General features: G+C 33.2%; 1 protein-coding gene across 6 annotated transcripts; it reads left to right on the top strand.

The window, feature by feature from the left end:
• Positions 1-982: 982 nt before the first annotated feature.
• On the top strand, positions 983-16496 carry LOC144854714 (ras-related protein Rab-10-like). Of its 6 annotated transcripts, none has more exons than XM_078712665.1 (5): positions 983-1167; positions 12173-12372; positions 12815-12904; positions 13964-14065; positions 14801-16496. In XM_078712665.1, exons 1-5 carry the CDS (start codon positions 1041-1043, stop codon positions 14882-14884), a joined length of 603 nt encoding a protein of 200 aa, XP_078568791.1. In that variant the 5' UTR covers positions 983-1040; the 3' UTR covers positions 14885-16496. The 6 variants fall into 6 exon arrangements, with proteins under 6 accessions (XP_078568791.1, XP_078568790.1, XP_078568793.1 ...); XM_078712664.1 differs by lacking the exon at positions 983-1167 and adding an exon at positions 3818-4138; XM_078712667.1 differs by lacking the exon at positions 983-1167 and adding an exon at positions 5055-5191.
• The last annotated feature ends 4430 nt before the right edge of the window (positions 16497-20926 follow it).

Here is a 20926-nt window from a genome sequence, read left to right as displayed (position 1 = left end):
GCACTCCCAAAAAAGCGACACTTGTCCAAAGAGTCCACTTGTTTAGACGTAGGCCAGACATTTTCAATTTTTTATAGTGCAATTTATGAGGACATGCAGCTCTATTTTTAAAATGTTCTTAGCTCAGCCAAGTGCACTTTGTTGTCAAAGTGCGAGCCAGAGAGGCATGCACTTCAAGCTCTGTCGAGTGAGTGTCGAGTTGATAACGTGAATGTCATGGGTTTGGATCAGTGGCCACAACTCACTGTTCCATTGTGTCCATTGAACATATAAAAATTGTTATGCCCATGTGTACTTAATTCTTTTTTCTTTGTTTTCTTGTATGGAGTGTCACAATGAGGAGGGCGACAGTGACGGACAATTGTCTCAGTAGTCAGCTATGTCGTCACTCGACCAAATGATATTTTTTGTTGTTTTATGTGTTTTTTTGTTATTTGTTTTGTGTGTGTATATTTTATAATTTTATTCTGTTGAATTACCGTGGTTGAATTGCATGCATTCCATGCCTCGCTGGCTCGCACTTGGAGACATGTATGTCCCCCCCCCCCCCCCCCCCCCTCAATTATGGTACGTTGGACTGAGGTATTGAAGACTCTTAGACTGCTAATCGGTTCATATTTCAAATTAAATTTGAAAAAGAGTTGAGTTTTATGTCCAAAAAAGAGCTTATACAGTAGTTAGATTGCATCACAAATTAGACTTTCGTACAGACGTCCTGTGGTTGAAACGTTGTCGACCATAATTTAATATGGTACCGATATGGTATTAAAGTTCTGACCGGCTATGATAAGTCTTTTAAAAAATACTTTAAAAATACCTCTTATTAATAAATTTAATTAATGTATAAACGCTTTACAGTAAAATAAATTATCGTGTTATAATTTGAATTTTTAACATAATTATAATTATTCTAAAAGTTAATATTTTAATTTAAGCCTATATAGGCCTAGATGGTAATATTTTGATAGGTGTGTGTGTTCTGCCATTTTAGCAAAATAGGATCATCGTCGTATCGAAAAAGTAATTGTAAATTGTATGCAATGGCAAAGAAAACCTATGATTTGTTGTTTAAACTTCTACTTATTGGAGATTCTGGTGTAGGAAAAACGTGTATATTGTTCAGGTTTTCGGACGACACCTTTAACACAACGTTTATATCAACTATAGGTAAGGTTCCTATCACTTTTTCTAGGCCCAGTTTTAATAGTAAGAAGGCTAGCCTACATAAGCGGAGAGGTATGGTGAAAAAAGGGTGGAAAAGACATAAAGTACGTCGTATAGCGAGGCGATCACGCCCTTACCTGAACGTTTTCCGACTGGCAATCATATACTGTATACGAACAAAATAAGAACTCTTTGGCATTTGCCACTACAAAATCATTTGAATTGGTAAAACAATCAACAATAGCATAGGCTACAAAGTGTTTTTAATTTTTAAAATAATAATTATTTTTTAGGCTAGCCTAAAAATAGATAGACCTAGGCTAGGCGTAGTTAGGCCTAGCCTAGAGGCCTAGCTAGGGCCGACCTAACTAAGAGGGTTCACCTAAGGCTAGGCCCTAGGCTAGATAGTACTACTACTAGACAGTCCACCTCCTGTGTTGACAGGCCATTGCCATTGTTTTTAGATACAGTGTTTACGTTATGGTATCGTTAGGTATCCTTAACATTTGTAAATAAAAAAATTTTGTGAAACAAGTACGAATCTATCTAGATTTTAAATACTTCAAATTAAACTATTACCATATTATGGTAGCGTATTAACTCATCATACAGTAGCAGAGTACAGTGAAAAATTAAATTAAAATGTATACAAGTAAGTAATTCTTATTCGTTTATTGCAAATGGAATCAAATCAACATACAAAAACATGCAAAAATAAATACTGGCAATGCTGCTGAGATGCTACTATAGTTACTTTCAGTTTTTTTGTAGCCGGTTTTTTCTGAAGACATATGGCTGTCATTGAACAGTATCAATCAGTTGACTTCACTGCTGATGTGTAACTGGAGATCTACGTTTATACCATGCTATACACTTTTATTTTAATTTTTGATTTATATAACATTGAGCTATGTTATTTATTAAACTATATTGTACATGTAGTAGTATTCTTTAGAGCAGCGTTCAGCAAAAAACCTTTATTTTGCGGCCTAAAATCCGTTTTCTGGGACCAAAGTGAGACTTTGGATTTTACATTTACATTGGTACTGTAGATTGGACACATAAATGAACTGAATCTGATGAACAGTAGAGGCCAATCACAATGTGGTTGATTCCAAGTCTAAAATGGTAGATGGGACAATAAATGAACTGAATCTGATGAACAGTAGAGGCCAATCACAATGTGGTCGACACCAAGTCTAAAATGGTAGATGGGACAATAAATGAACTGAATCTGATGAACAGTGGAGGCCAATCACAATGTGGTCGACGGCAAGTCTAAAATGGTAGATGGGACAATAAATGAACTGAATCTGATGAACAGTGGAGGCCAATCACAATGTGGTCGATTCCAAGTCTTTAATGATAGACGGGCATATAAATGAACTGAATCATATGAACAGGAATCTGTAGGTTGTATAATCTAGATTAAATTAAAACTATAGATCAGTATAATTGGCAGTTTTAACACTCTTACTCCTCGACCTGGTACTAGGTGGTATAAACAAATGTTGTTAAACTGACATACACCCCTTCTATAGTTTATAGCTATCAATTTTAGATCATTATTTTGAAATACTGTAAACAAAATGTTATGATTTTATGATCCTTGATTAATGTTTTCACTTATCTTCTTTATTATCCAGTGTAAAAAAAACATATTCCATAAGAAGTTTGATTGATGAGTATTGTAAAGAAACTGTATATCCAATAAATTGTGGGTAATGTGTCTGTAAACCTTTTCATTTCTCATCCATCAGTTTCTTGTTGATATGAATGGTCACCATCCCTGGGGTTTCTCAGAGGTGCCTCCGAAGAATCACTACAGAGTTCCATTTGAAAGTGGTATTGTTATTCTATGTAAAAGTCTGTTGTGTTACCAGACTGTATCTGGCAAAGTGAATAAAAGTAGGTTAGGGTAGGTAGTTCCAGGTTCTCTGAATTTATATATGTTTAGTGATATTTGGTGTTTGGCGCCCTCTAATTTGTGTTCTTGATAACTCTTTGCTTTAGACCAAAGTTCTAAATGTATTGTAGTTCTTACTCAAGTTGTGCCTATGTGTGTAATTATATAAGTAACAATTGCTTTCAATATATATATATATATTAACAGGTAGTAGTTTCCAATTCCCAATGTTTATATTCCAATACATTATTAATATCATCAATAATTCAGAATGTGTTTTATATTTCATTTAAATTTGTGTAGGAAGGACTGCTATAGAAGCATTTAATACTGTGTAGGATGATACGGTTTAAAATATGTCACTGGTCATCAATTAAATGACACAAGTTGGCCTAGTCATTTTCCATTGAAATTAGATTCCCCTTTTTTTTGTACTCTTTTTTTGTAAATCGTATTTTACCTGAATAATGAAAGGAAATACAGTAATGCACAATCACCACAGATGAATCCATGTTGACCTTACACTTGGAGAATTCCTGTTTGTGATTTTAAATAATACTTGCTTATCATTTTGTTCATTTCCTGTTTATAAGTTTCAGTTTTGGTAGATACACTATTGTCTGCTGTGTCATTATTAATATAACTTCAGTCTCAGCTTTTTTATTCTAGCAATTGGTACTTAAGGTCATAGGTTAACAGGATGAGGTAAATAAGGTCAGGGTCTTATTCCCATGTTGAGTGCAGAACCTGATAGAATTTGTTGGTGCGGAAGAAACTTTAACAATCGGAAGTTTTAAAGTTATGATCATATTTTGTGGAGTTGCTTTGCAGAATGTTAAAACAATGACTTCCTTATGGGAAAGAATTTGACAACAGTTTAATAATAGTACTGTAGCTTTGTCATATTGACTTTTGATGCTTGTAAAATGGTGGAGAAGGACAAGAACCGTAAAGATTATGATCATTTATTTAGATTTTTAATGGTAGGAGATTCAACTATTGGGAAATCCAGCTTAGTACGTCGATTTACTGAGAATGAGTTTAGCTTTGATTTTGTGGCTACAATTGGTATGTATGTATATTATTACAAAATATTATATCAATTTTCAATACACTTTTTGTAAAAATATAAAACTATATTAAATAAACTATATTTACTGAAGTCAATAGACAACTGTGCATGGTCTCATCAATTATGATGCCGTTACCCTGGTAACAATCACACTAATGTTTCCATACAACTTAAATCTGTTTTTTTTTTACATGAATACAATATCAGAATTTGCTGTACAATTAACATTAGTTAACATTAACAACTCCCTGGTTTTAGAAGAGAGCCATTTAGAACAAGTTTACATGTACGTATTAATCAATGTCATTGTCATATGACTCAACCAGTCTTAATTGGGTGTTTGCACTGGAGTACTATTTAGAAAATTAACTTTCAGATTCTACAGTATTTTATGAAATAAAATGGTGTGCTCTATAGTTGAATTTTATGTATTCTTGGCTAGCTATAGGCCTATGTGTTCGGCCAACTAGACCTTGGCCAATTATTTGATGTACTGTACGACGCTCTGGTCGTTCTTGGCGCCTTATAAATAATTATAGCCAAAAGGCCAACTAGACCTGGTCATACTACTGTAATAGCCTAACAAAATACCTGGCCAACATGTCCTACAGTAAATTATGTGCTTGACCAGAATACAGGCCTACTAAACTGTGTTAGGCCAACTAAACCTGGTCATACTACTGTAATAGCCTAACAAAATACCTGGCCAACATGTCCTACATTAAATAATAAATGTCAAAGGTCAATAATTACATTCATACTGTAGTAATGAAGTTTAGTATGAAACATGATTTAGTTGCTTTATTGGCCAAGATAACTTTCATTGTTAGTTTTACTTTCAAAACCAAAACAGCTTTGTTTATGGGGATTTTCAATTAGTCTACACTAGAATACTATACAGCTTAGAATAGATACTATCAGTATCAGTGGAAATCTTAAAATAAAAATGATTTTAAGTTTGCTTATGATTGGAGACTCAATTGTTGGAAAATCTAGCTTAATAATGAGATTTTTTGATAGACATTGTATAAACCCATTTACTACAATCGGTAAGTAACACAATTTGTGCATTTATGGATTCATAAGTTTTTAAGAATTTACTGAATATTAAAGGGAGGATGCAGAGAATACACAATTCTAAATAAGACTTTTTATTATTCAATATTTGTCTCATGCTGGCCACTATTAAAGACTATTTAATGTGATTCAAACGTGGACATTTGAGATTTTAGAGTCTGTGCTTTACATTACATTTTAATTTCAAATATTATTAAATATTTGGCTTTATTTTAAGACAACGTACTTCCTGCTTTGTGTTGTTCAACAAAAAAGTATAATGATTATATACAGAGAGTATTGCTGTGTGTCCCTAGTCTCAATTGTTTTTAATTTATTATTTGGAAAAAAATGAAGTAGCAAACTAAAAAATAAATGTGTTCGCCTACTTTATTGACATTTATAATTTGACACTGTGTGTCAATTTATGTTTGTGGTGGTGTCTAGTGTGTCAGCCTTTACCAACAAGAAAATACAGTACACAGCAGCTTCAAAGTGGATTGCAGAATTTAAATTACATAATTAATTACTCATAAACATCCAATGTCAACATAATGGTTTGATTATTATTATCTGCAAGTTATTTTTAAGCAATGTACTATGTATGACACATGTAGTTGTTTCCTTCTAGCAAAATATAATCAGGATCTTCAAAAGTACTTATTTCCTGTATATCATCAAGTTTAGTGGTGTTCCTACTGATAACACAATCTGTTCACTTTAAGAAACAGTATCCTGCTGTGGAGCTTTGTCATTTGATACCAAAAATGAATGTAGTGCCTTCTATCGGCAGCGACGACGATGGCTACAACAGGTCATGTTGTTTGAAGTGGTAGAAATCTTCAATTTCATGTGATATTATTTTAGGAAGCAGTGTGCCCTGTGTTGTGGATTTGTTACAATTTGGAACTCTTTTTTGTGTGCACTATTCATTTAAAAAACATGAACAATAATTTTGGATTCCAGTTTGTTTATACACTGATGGATGATACAATTCCAACAATGGAGACAAATATTGAAATACTGTAAACAAGTAAATTTCAGTATGTATGATAATAGACAGAAGGGAAGCTTGACTTTCCAACTTAGCCGTGAGTGGGGTCAAAATTGTAGACCTTACGACAAACTCTTAAAATTAATAATTATTGGCGATTCAAGTGTTGGTAAATCTTGTATTCTTGATCGATTTAGCCGGGATATTTTCCGACCTTCTGGTATTGAAATTCAGATAGGTAAGATAATTTATTGTGTAATGTAATTGATAATTTTGATCATTTTGAAAATGTTTAATTGACCGTCAAGTGTACTACAGTTAGTAGACTAAAATCTAGAGAGTTAGCCTAGTATTACTGTAGTACATGGCTAACACTGATGAAACTCATTGCTTTAAACCTTGGAAACAAAATGTAGCAGGTTACTCTATTACATGGATAATTTTACAGTACAGTACATTAAATAATCTATTAAACCTGAGAATCAAAATGTAGTTTTTGGTTGCCCTAATCATTTTACAGTACGCAAAATAATCTATTTATTAAATGTGAGAATCAGATGTAGTGGTTTGGTGTAGTATTACCCATGGATCATTGTAAATATTGTTCATTTGGTTGATTGTTCTAAAATGGGGTTTACGTACAGTTGAATTCAAATAAAGCACACCTTATTTTGAACATGAAAAACTAAAGTGAGAGGGTGTGAATCCAGAAGTGAAAGTACAGTATTATAAAGCGACAGACATGTAATGTTAACATTTTTCATTTAGTCGTTCTAAGAGACAAATATGGAACATTATCTCTTATTTTATTTCTTTATTTCAACAAGAAGATGGTCCATCCAGCAGAGCCCAAAGATAATCATTGGGGACCCTCAGTTAACAAGAAGATGGTCCATCCAGCAGCGCCCAAAGATAATCATTGGGGACCCTCAGTTAACAAGAAGATGGTCCATCCAGCAGCACCCAAAGATAATCATTGGGGACCCTCAGTTAACAAGAAGATGGTCCATCCAGCAGCGCCCAAAGATAATCATTGGGGACCCTCAGTTAACAAGAAGATGGTCCATCCAGCAGCGCCCAAAGATAATCATTGGGGACCCTCAGTTAACAAGAAGATGGTCCATCCAGCATCGCCCAAAGATAATCATTGGGGACCCTCAGTTAACAAGAAGATGGTCCATCCAGCATCGCCCAAAGATAATCATTGGGGACCCTCAGTTAACAAGAAGATGGTCCATCCAGCAGCACCCAAAGATAATCATTGGGGACCCTCAGTTAACAAGAAGATGGTCCATCCAGCAGCGCCCAAAGATAATCATTGGGGACCGTCAGTTAACAAGAAGATGGTCCATCCAGCAGCGCCCAAAGATAATCATTGGGGACCTTCAGTTAACAAGAAGATGGTCCATCCAGCAGCGCCCAAAGATAATCATTGGGGACCCTCAGTTAACAAGAAGATGGTCCATCCAGCAGCGCCCAAAGATAATCATTGGGGACCCTCAGTTAACAAGAAGATGGTCCATCCAGCAGCACCCAAAGATAATCATTGGGGACCCTCAGTTAACAAGAAGATGGTCCATCCAGCAGCGCCCAAAGATAATCATTGGGGACCCTCAGTTAACAAGAAGATGGTCCATCCAGCAGCGCCCAAAGATAATCATTGGGGACCCTCAGTTAACAATACAATTCGACATGACAATGTAACAGACAAACAATTAAAATAAAATTAAAATAAATATTAAATTAATAATGTATGTTTATTATTGTCAGCCTATCTGAGAATTAAACCTAATTTAAGTACAATAAATAACTTGTTATTGGGATATGTAGTATTAGACAACCAATCATAGTCATGTTTACACTACGGACAAGGTCATAATATTGTAACATAATAGCAGGCAGGAAGGGTCATGTACCATGTATTTAAAAGTAGCAATAATATAGGATGTCAAGTAAAGTAATAAAGGAAATGCATAATATACTGTACAAACAAAATCATTATTCTTAAAATAAAAAGAAATAAGCCTGTAGTCTGTTTCAGTATACAGTACTAAACACTATCAAGAATTGTGTAGATTTTGAGATTTGATATCGCCTGATTTGATATGCCACTGTTTGCTTTACCTCAAACTATTATTGTGGAATGCTTCCTCTTCTCACATTGTAGTAGTAGTATATACCTAGTGAAATCATCAAACAATTGTATCACAAAAACCAGTGGTTGTCAAAAGAGTTATAGTTGAATGGTTTTTTATAATATACCATCCCAACATTGATTAGCTGGCTGGTGTTTGGTATAATAGTAAAACTGGAAGCAATGAAAACTGGTTTTAACCGAGTACAAAGATAAACATGACCATGGCATTATAGTTTGAGGTAAGCTGGCCAGAGGCTAAGCCTCTAACATGAGGGAATCTATCATTAAATTGATGTTACTTGGAGACTCAACTGTTGGCAAAACGTCTATCATGTTTAAGTATATCTATGATGATTACGAGTTTACAAACTTAACAACTATAGGTAAGTACTCAGTTTCCTGGTAGTACAGTAGTTATGTCATTGTTAGTCTTTGATTTATTATAACTTCTTGATATTGTTGTTTGTAAAAGTCACAGTAATACTGTATAAATAAACATCAATGGCTGGGCTGACAATTCAATCAACTTGAACTTTGGGTTATAGCTTTATTATAATACAAGTTTGTACAGTGTTGAGAGCAGACCATGATCACTCCATTATGAAATGTTAAATAGATGTTGTTCAATAAATGATTTAAATGTAACTTGAAAGTCGGACATTAGCTACCCGGATTTTCATTGTTTATGCGCAAACTGGACTTGGCAAACTTGCCCGATACTAATATAGGCATGTTGTGAAAAGAATTATTTCCTATTGTCAGTTCTACTAAAACACAAAATAATAAACATACATCTACTGTACACAGAATCATAAAAGTGGAATTTCAAAATGATTGAGGTGTTTAAGGAAAAAACCATCCTAGAGCCCATCATTGTCTTCCCCGCCCACTTTAACAATGGTAGTGTCCACTATGGGTGGTTAAAGACACCTTCCCTACAATTTGTGACGTTTTGTAGGTAATTGAGGTAATTTCCCGATTGATCGTAATTTAGGCCTAAATATTTTTTAATACATTTTTGATATATTTGTTAGTATAAATTTAAAAAATATAGATATAAAGAAGAAAAGCTTTTCTTCTTTATTTTTAAAATTTATACTAACAAATATCTTTTTATTAATATAATAATAATAATAATATATCAAAAATGTATTAAAAAATATTTAGGCCTAACGCATAATATACAATCTATGATAATTTAATTAATTGATATAAAAAATCATTATACCCAACTACTATCTCCGTTTCTTATGCAGAACATCATTTGAATAAAAGAACAAATCACACATCTACACATAATCAAACATCGTATACTCTATCTCTAACCATTTTTTCAATCTTCTATCGACTAAAGCCAAAGTATAGTCGTTATCTCTGGACCGTTCTATGGCCACCACCAGGTAGGCTTACTTCATTAAGGCTTCTATGAATGGATGTACTGGTTGGGAGCAGGAACGCTAGTAGACCAAACCCAGTACCGGTTTGAATACGATCAATCGGGAAATTACCTCACGACAATTATTGTTGCAGTGCTCAAAGTACATGCATTACCCCACTTTAACAATGGTAGTGTCCACTATGGGTGGTTAATGTTCTGGTGTTTATTGTCTCTGTCCGTCCGGTGGTTAATGTCCTACACTTTGAAAGCAAAGCATGATTATTGTTGCAGTGCTCAAAGTACATGCATTACCCCACTTTAACAATGGTAGTGTCCACTATGGGTGGTTAATGTTCTGGTGGTTATTGTCTCCGTCCGTCCGGTGGTTAATGTCCTATACTTTGGAAAACAAAGCATGATTATTGTTGCAGTGCTCAAAGTACATGCATTACCCCACTTTAACAATGGTAGTGTCCACTATGGGTGGTTAATGTTCTGGTGGTTATTGTCTCCGTCCGTCCGGTGGTTAATGTCATACACTTTGGAAAACAAAGCATGATTATTGTTGCAGTGCTCAAAGTACATGCATTACCCCACTTTAACAATGGTAGTGTCCACTATGGGTGGTTAATGTTCTGGTGGTTATTTTCTCCGTCCGTCCGGTGGTTAATGTCCTACACTTTGAAAGCAAAGCATGATTATTGTTGCAGTGCTCAAAGTACATGCATTTTAACTACTTATCTTCTGTCTATATTTATCAAGATAAGATATTTGTTTTGGGGTGTGACGAAATGGAAGCCTCCACTTTTAAAAAGGGAGCTGAGTAAATGATGAAAATATAATTTACCTTTACAATATATTTATTTTTGTAGTTAAATTGAACAAAACAAATTCTTGAGAGCAGTTAATTGTTAATTCAATATGTTGCCACTGAGAGGCTACTTTGGTCTGGTATTGTGAAGGTTTCTATTGTTATCTATTGTTATCTATTATAGCTGTGTTTGGTTAACAGGGTCATAGAACACCTTTTCTTTTAGTCACAATGTACACTGTATTATGTCATCAATAGAACAAAAAGGCAGATACCACACATGTTTCAGCAGTTACACATTTGAAAATCAGTACCCAGGTTTGATTCATCTCTTAAATACTAGTTCAAGGCATCAGGACATATTAAATACATTCTGGAGCTGAAATAATCACAATAAGTGGATGTACAGTAATTACTGTAGAAGAATTCCAAAGAAGATATACCAATAAGAATTATAGAAGAGAATAAGATCAAAGAACAAACCAAAGAGGACCAACAACATTGCATTGGATTATATTAACAGGACCAAAGAACTTTGATTATACCAACTGGATCAACAGACTTTAATTCTACTGACCAAAGGGCAACAGGGTCAAAGGGCTTTGATTATATCAAAGGACCAAATAACACCACCTTTTCACCTGTGTTACAACCACATTTCAGTTGGAAATATTAGATCTAAAGGATTGTTTGGAATTTAGTACCAAATTAATTGTATTTACTTCGTAGTAAATTCAAGTGTACTTGAAAACTTACTAAAACTGTAGACAACATGGATTTGAATGCAAAATGGAATGGCTTATCTAAACCATTTGATTACATGTTTAAAATTATCATTGTTGGTGACAGTTTTATTGGAAAATCTAGTTTGGTAGCTAAATTTTTGAATGGAGAGAATGATGTGTGTGAATCACGTGTACCTACTGTTGGTAAGAACCTCATTTCTAGATTCTAAACTCATACGTTCCACAAGCACTTATTTCATGGGCCGAATCACCTTCTGTGTTGGGTCCCATTGTCTTATTCCTTGGACCCAATAGTCTTTGTGTTTTGATGCTCGTGGGAATGGCTAAACGTCTTTACTCACAATTATCTTTATTGAATACAAGGATTAGAGATGTATATTTCTTGTTTATCTTGTTATTTTTTATGAGCAAATTCTCAATATGGTATGCGCATAGTTTGATAACTGCAAGTGGGAAATCTACAAAATTGTTGGGCCTGATAATTTCCCACCTGATCGTCTTCAACTGGTTCCATGGTTCTGATGTTTGGCAACAAACACCAAATAAATAGAAATAGAAAAGATCCATATTTCTACCTCTCTAAAGTTTTGTAAAAAGTGCAGCAAACTTTTAAATTATTTTTACATTGGTAGAATTATAAGAGTGCAATTTCTGGCTTTTCGAACATTCTAAATATTGGGTATTTAATTTTAGTTTAATTAGGATTGTATTTCTGGACACCCATTGTTGGAGATTAGGTCTGAAACATAATCAACTGTGTGTTGATACAGTATGACCCTGCTATTTCTGTCGTACTAACTTGCGTATCCATTTTATGAAAGAAGAATTCATGATTTAGAATCGGGGTCGCTGTCAAAAAAGATAGTAGAAAGAATGCTAACAACTATAATACATTTTTATCTTAACAGGTATAGACTTTAAAATCAAGACAGTTGAGTTGAATGGGAAGAAGATTAAGCTACAAATATGGGACACAGCAGGCCAAGAGCGATTCCACACAATCACTACCTCCTATTACAGAGGTGCAATGGGAATTATGCTGGTTTATGATATTACACAAGAGAAAACATTTGATAACATTGCAAAATGGTTAAGGAACATCCAGGAAGTATGTCTCATCACTAGCTTCTCAAATACATTTTTTTCCGTCCATCTTATATCACCCAACTTCTTGTTCCATATCGTCGCCTTCTCCTCTAACAAATCATTGGTATCTAAAATGTGTTCCCTGTTTCTGGACTAAGACTTACGATTCTCCTCTTTTGTTGCATCCTTTCTTTGGAACAAACTCCCACATTTTGTAAAACTTTCACCCACTGAAATTTATTTATTTAGCAGATTTCAGGATACAATGCACACTTGATAATCCTTTTGGAATTGGCGCTATATAATGTTTGATTATTAATATTGTTATTCTTTTAATAAAAGCATTTCCTAATATTTATTTATTATCTTTTGAAGAATATTACATTGTAAACTGTGTCAATTTTCTGTGTATTACATTTAACATTTTAGTGTTTAATTCAGATTTTGTTTTCAATTGTAAATAGCATGCAAATGAAGATGTGGAAAAGATGTTACTTGGTAATAAATGTGATATGAATGACAAACGAATGGTGAGCACTGAAAGAGGACAATCTGTAAGTAATATACTCTACTCTTATAATTGCTTCATTATCTCTACTTTTTAGGCCAATCAAGTGGTTGTTGGGTTGTTGTGAGCATTTGTTTATAACATCTTGTGTGGATGTCGCCTGTACAATATATAGGACAGCGATAAAAATTGCTATTGACTTACTATGACAGTGTCAGTGCTGTACTCTCACTACAGTGTCAGTGCTGTACTCTCACTACAGTGTCAGTGCTGTACTCTCACTACAGTGTCAGTGCTGTACTCTCACTACAGTGTCAGTGCTGTACTCTCACTACAGTGTCAGTGCTGTACTCTCACTACAGTGTCAGTGCTGTACTCTCACTACAGTGTCAGTAGTGTACTGTGTTAACTACAGTGTCAGTGCCGTACTCTCACTACAGTGTCAGTGCTGTACTCTCACTACAGTGTCAGTAGTGTACTGTGTTAACTACAGTGTCAGTAGTGTACTGTGTTAACTACAGTGTCAGTAGTGTACTGTGTTAACTACAGTGTCAGTAGTGTACTGTGTTAACTACAGTGTCAGTAGTGTACTGTGTTAACTACAGTGTCAGTAGTGTACTGTGTTAACTACAGTGTCAGTAGTGTACTGTGTTAGCTACAGTGTCAGTAGTGTACTGTGTTAACTACAGTGTCAGTAGTGTACTGTGTTAACTACAGTGTCAGTAGTGTACTGTGTTAGCTACAGTGTCAGTAGTGTACTGTGTTAACTACAGTGACAGTAGTGTACTGTGTTAACTACAGTGTCAGTAGTGTACTGTGTTAACTACAGTGTCAGTAGTGTACTGTGTTAGCTACAGTGTCAGTAGTGTACTGTGTTAACTACAGTGTCAGTAGTGTACTGTGTTAACTACAGTGTCAGTAGTGTACTGTGTTAACTACAGTGTCAGTAGTGTACTGTGTTAGCTACAGTGTCAGTAGTGTACTGTGTTAACTACAGTGTCAGTAGTGTACTGTGTTAACTACAGTGTCAGTAGTGTACTGTGTTAACTACAGTGTCAGTAGTGTACTGTGTTAACTACAGTAATTATTGTTAATAATGTTGTAGATTGCACGAGAGAATGGTATCAAGTTTATGGAGACAAGTGCAAAGACGAATATTAATGTAGAACCAGCTTTTATGACACTGGCAGAAGATATTCTTAAAAAGGTAAGATTAAGAATTTAGTATTTTAAAATCTGCTCTTTCTACTGTTTTTCATTTCTAGTACTTTGAACCTGGAAATTGTACTGTACAGTGCTGGTACCGTACTAAGATGACTATTTCAGTACTACAGTGTCTCTAGTATTGACATACGGTTATAACTACAGTGTTGGTACCGTACTAAGATGACTATTTCAGTACTACAGTGTCTCTAGTATTGACATACGGTTATAACTACAGTGCTGGTACCGTACTAAGATGACTATTTCAGTACTACAGTGTTTCTAGTATAGACATACGGTTATAACTACAGTGCTGGTACCGTACTAAGATGACTATTTCAGTACTACAGTGTTTCTAGTATTGACATACGGTTATAACTACAGTGCTGGTACCGTACTAAGATGACTATTTCAGTACTACAGTGTTTCTAGTATAGACATACGGTTATAACTACAGTGTTGGTACCGTACTAAGATGACTATTTCAGTACTACAGTGTCTCTAGTATAGACATACGGTTATAACTACAATGTCAGTAGTGTACTATGGTAGTGTACTTTGATAAATCATTATTGGTTTTTATTCAAATTCAAACAATGTTAAAACAGCAGAAAATCTTCTACATTGAGATCCAGCCACTGATACCCACAGTATTGTTTTCCAGTAACTTTATAGTTACATACAGGTACTGTACTATTTTAATTAGATTTAACAGTGAGAATTGTTTATATTTTTACAGTATCCTGTGTCTAATAACACGCAAGCAACAAACTATGTGGATCCTTCTCAAGACAGAAATAAAGAAAAGAGTAAATGCTGTTAACTGATTTATGACATAATTTATTAGTCTATGTGACATTTATTTGATGACTGTAAAACATTAAGGCATTACAATAGAGCAATGTCATTGAGAGATTATAGATATGAAGCAGACTCATCGCACTATTTAGCCGACCAGACCTGCGCAAGACACTTGTATGTACAGATCCATCAACAATTTGAAGACTTATTAATGATAAACCTGGTAGGATGGATATTATTGCCCAAATCATGTAAACAGAACGCTACAGACATGTACATATAAGTTTATATAGGGAGTAATAAGTAAAATCTAGTTATCGCTCGCATGGCTTAATGTTAAAATATTGCCACTGTTCAAACCAAAATTGTACTATTAGCCAACCTTTTTTATTATTATTTAAAAGACAATACTAAATAAATATAATAAATTGGTTGGTTAATTTACAGAATAGTGTATTGGAATTGTTGGTATACTATTGCTATGTCAATCACATTGGGAATAGCAAGTTCATGTACAAACAGGTTTTTTTTTTTACTACAATATTTGAAATCTTAACATCATTAGTCCAACATTAGTTTCTTCATCCAGTTCACATTAACAAATGATTATCAACATTTGTTCAAATTTGATTGCTTTTGAGGCATTTTGGATATTTAATGTTAACATACAACGTTTTGAAAATACTAAAATTGAGATGAACAAACTACCATACCATATCTGTACAGCATAATTGCCTGTCGTTATATCTATGATGTGTTTCAACTACACAGAGATTTACAAGGAGTTGCAAGTGGTGATTTGTATATTTGCATTAATAGGTTTAGTAGAGCAAGTAACAATTATATTATTCAAATAATTCCCAAACATATTACTATTCACTTGTAAACTATTTTTGATGTTTGCTATATTTTCACAAGTAGTTTTTAATATTTGTTTCTTTTTTATTGAATTGTTACTACTTGATTATTATGTTTGCTGTCATGTGACTCTGTCATGTGACTCTCACATGAAAGTAAATCATTGTTTATCAAACTAATAGCTGGCAAGCTTATTTGTTACACAATTACTGACTGTGATGACTTTTATTTTTACACGATCAAAATGTAATATGTATTACACACTGGTGATCCATGACAGCAAACCTACTATTATGTATATGAATATATATTTACTTCACACACAAACAATACAGTAATAGTAATATTTTAATATAATAATAATAATAATAATAATAATATGTAGAATTGTATTAATAGAAGGAATTTTCAGCTACTTTTAATTTAAATATGTTTTTGTAAAAAGACACTAAAATGAAGGCAGTTAGCTAAAATACTACTATACTATACCGATAGCTTTGTCTAATGACTTGTAATTTATACCAAAACGTATCATTAAATGTTTGATAATGTTCATACATTTCTAGATATGTTCATAATAAGTTTAACATAGTCCTATACCTTCTTACTGCATTTTATAAGTGAGTAAAGTGTGTGTTTTTTTTTTATTAATTTGTTCTTTATCTGCAGACAGATTATAAATCTTAAAACTAATTGACAATATTACAATATTTTGTATAATTATATTTTGTTTCTTTCAATTTTACAGAAATATTAAAAATGCTGAGTGTAGTTGAGTTATTGTACTTTTTACCACAGACTAACATGTATTAAATGTATAAGTATTAAGTATTTTCTCATTAGATTAAAAATATCTATTTGAGATCCCAACTTAAATTTGTTCAATTTTATTTTTATTTCATAAACAATCATTTAGATAATATTAATGACATATAAACAAACATGACATAATACAATATTAATAATTACTCTAGTAGCTAGTCAACTTTCATATATAATTTGAGTTCCAGAGAATGTGACTTCAGAAATTAGTTAAGGGTGGTCAAACAATCATTTTTGGCTTGGTTAAACATTTTGAAAATGTGGTGAAAGGTTAGGTAAAATATTAGGAAGACCAAACACCAAGAGATTTTTAAATTTTAGCGACCATTTGCCACAACTAGGTAATATTACCACTGGTCACAACTAGGTAATATTACCACTGGTCACAACTAGGTAATATTACCACTGGTCACAACTAGGTAATATTACCACTGGTCACAACTAGGTAATATTACCACTGGTCACAACTAGGTAATATTACCACTGGTCACAACTAGGTATTACCACTGGTCACAGTAAGTCTCAAAATGTTCAGAAGACATGCATTAATATTCAGTTTAATGGGGCATTTTAGTCAAAATTGATGAGAAATTCAATTTCTAATCTTTGACCTACATACCAGGACATCTTCATATCTCCGTAAGAACTGGGCGTAGAAACTTAAATTGTAAATTTAAATGTATCAAATTGTTCGAAATATACATAGGCCTATTTACATTTATTGTAATAAAACATTTAGTTAAAAGAGGACCAGAAATACTACCACTAATGTTTAAAAAAAACATTTCTACACAACTTATCCTTAGATCGTAATGTTATGCAATAACTGATGCTTTCAATTGTATCATCATTATTATTACCCTTTACTCTAATTGTACTTTTGTTTATAATAATGCTAGAAAATATTGTTAAGTAAGACTCCTTTTTTCGAAAACTTTCTGTTCATGTTAATTCAAAATATTTTGATGAGGATAATGCAATATATGCGCATATTATTGCATAAAAATAGAATTTTAAAAAGTCAATATTTTGGCCATTTTTGAAAAAATCCCAGTACAGGGAAATTTTCGAAAAATGACAAAATTTCAACCCTTTTATTTTTTTATATAACTGGTTACTATGACTCTATAAGATGTTGGTAATGCATTATATGTGCATATATGGCAATATTATTGCATAATAAGTGAATTTTAAAAAGTCGATATTTTGGCCATTTTTGAAAAAATCCCTGTACTATATGTGGTTACTACACGATTATTTGGTGATGTCATCATAGTAAACAAGTATTCATTGTTTCATTGTGGTGGTATGTAATAATCTATCTGCACCAAAGTGGTTACTACACGATTATTTGGTGATGTCATCATAGTAACAAAGTATTCATTGATTCATTGTGGTGGTATGTAATAATCTATCTGCACCAATGTGGTTACTACACGATTATTTCCTCAACTTTTATTCAAGTGTATGGCTTGGTGGCCTTTATTTTTATTTAAATCAATGCATATAACCTATAATTCGTCATAGTGATGAATTAAATCTAGTTTCATTTGTTATGGTACATACTGTGTGCAAAACACATTGCACGATGTCCGATGCGATGACTGTGTGCAAATCCATTTTTTTCAATTTTAAAAATGAAGTAGCCCTTCAAGTTCAATATGTTGGATGTATGATAGCAGTTAATAGTGGACAAAATCAGCTCCCGTTTATTTATGTTATTTTACACCTTTTGGACTTTTATTGGGATATGGATTTACTAGTAATGAACAAGGAACTCAAATAAAGGAAAGTAACACTTTTTTTTATTACAGAAAATTACTAGATTTAAGTGATTAAGACCTTCTACACCTAGGCCCACGGATAGACAAAGCTTGTACACCATAAGGACTATACCTAGGGTTAGGGTTAGGACAATAATACCGCGTCTCTTCGGCCTTTAAATCGGCCAATCAGAGCGAAGCGTTGTTGTGCTAGGCAACACATAATATATATTTTCTTCTGCCTATAGAAATCGTACCACTATTCATTTATATGCAAATACACAAGCAAGCACGATAGCGTTATGGCAGACAAATCAAGTAAAAAGAAAGGAAAAGGGTAGAAAATCTGGGACTATATAGGTCATGGATCGAATGCCAAGCAAATACAGATATCTACCACGGAGCCCAATTTCCAGTATTTTTACAATATGGGTAAAGCCATCAAATACCAAAACGCTAACGATGTGCACGTAGATAAAATACACACTGACGATATTATTTTACTTATAAAGACGGACGTATACAGTAATACATGAAAATGAGGATACTGAACTACACAGAGCATTACTAGACTTACCACCAATGTTAAGCAAAGACTATCCCACATACCATGGTATAATAAATAAATGAATGAAGAACAAATCACCCCCGATTCATTCATTTATTTCGTCAAAATCACAAATTTCAAATACAATACATTATATATACACAATTCAAAATATTTAAAAAGTATAAAATTGCTAAAACAGAATAAAAAAAGTAAATCCGGAAGAAGTGTTAAAAGAATAAAGCACTAAAAATTATAAAAATTACATCTAAATAATGATAAAGGTAAAACAGAAAAGTAAGGGTAAAATAACAATAAAATATGCGTTAAAAAAGAGTCATAAAAATGTAAAAGTATTAAAATTGATTTTGAAAAAACCAATTACACAGGTTTATTTCCGTTGCGGTCCTGAAATAAACTAATACTAATTACACTAAAGCTTAAAAAAAGAATTAAATTCATCCAGTTTTCTATGCGACGATAAGTGGTCTTAAACTAGTTTTGTGAAGGCAGCGATAACTTCGTGTATTTTTTTTTATAACGCAAGGAATTTTATTCCATTCGCGTATGGCTGAGGCATAAAACGTACAGTCGATAGTTTTTGACGTTATTGGTGGGATAAATTTTACACCACTTTGACGTGTACTGTGATTATATTGATCGCAAACTTGTTTAAAGTTGGCGTTCAAATACGATGAGTAATTTAAGTACAATTTTATGAACAGTGTTTAATTTTCATCATTCAAAAGTCTTAATTTTGTCCAACATGGGTTCTAGGCCCTTCATTTAAAATTATAACCAACCATGTTATTCTGCATGGCTTATAATATTCTTTTACTTTTGTTTTATATAGAATACCATGATGCACATGCGTAATCAAATAATATTGATATTGACATTATCATTGAAACACAACATTACATTTACAATGTAGCTCAACAACTAGGGCTACATACAATTGCAAATTATTCCTGTCTAAAAAAAGGAAAAATTGATGAAATTACAAATTAGCGTCCGATATCAGTTTTACCCGTATTTTAAAAAAATCTTTGAAAAGTAAATGCTTAATAGAGTCTATGAATATCTAACCAAATTTAAAATGTTAAACCCAACCAATATGGGTTTCGTGCTAAACACCAACCACGCATGCCGCGCTTGAACTAATTAAAGATATACGTCTCTTATCCTTCGAATCCAATACAATTCTTGCCGGTGTTTTTATGAATCTATCAAAAGCTTTTGACGTAAATGTGAATCATGACATTTTGATAAAAAATATTCATCATTACATTATTAGAGGTACTTGTCTTGAATGGTTCACAAATTAATTGAAAGGTAGAACAATATGTATGCATAAATAATAATCAATCAATTCTATCAGAAATCAAATGTGGGGTACCACATGGGTCAATTTTATGCCCACTATTCCTACTATATGTAAATGATATAATATGTAATGTTAGTATTTTCCTACGCTGATGATACCACTTTCTATTATTCAAACACAGATATCACAAATCACAAAAACATCAAAACATTAACATAGAAAATATCTTAGGCCTAGCAACAACAAGAATTGTAATACCGAGACAACATTTTCCCATAAAAATTATTGGTACAAACCTACAAAGATTGGAAAATATTACTTTCTTTTATTTTATTGTTATAAACGAAAATTTAAGCTGGAAACCCCACATCAAATATATATAATAAGATTGCTAAGGTCATTGGTATCATCTGCAAAGTTAAATATAATATTTCCTGTACACATATTAATACAATTATATAACTCCCTTATCTCACATACTCTCACAGATTCCGTCTTCGTGTCACATCCGTGAGTGGCCCTACTTTCTGGGCCTTTCTAACTTGTCCTTACTACCGCGTGTGGTATCACTCGCCGATTCTTTCCATTTTTCACATTCGTTAGTGCCAAGCCCTACTCCGTTTCCATCCCTTGTTTTTATCACTCGCCGATTGTCACTCCGTCAGTGATAACTCTATTTCCATCCCGTGTTTCTGGTCCGTGTTGGTACTTCGTACTCGAACCACTGACGACAGTGGGTCACCATAC

The sequence above is a fragment of the Antedon bifida genome, chromosome 10 (genome assembly GCF_963402885.1).
Source record: "Antedon bifida chromosome 10, ecAntBifi1.1, whole genome shotgun sequence".
NCBI lineage: Eukaryota > Metazoa > Echinodermata > Crinoidea > Comatulida > Antedonidae > Antedon > Antedon bifida.
The sequence above is the reverse complement of the archived record's forward strand: the minus strand, read 5'-3'. Positions and strand labels throughout refer to the sequence as shown.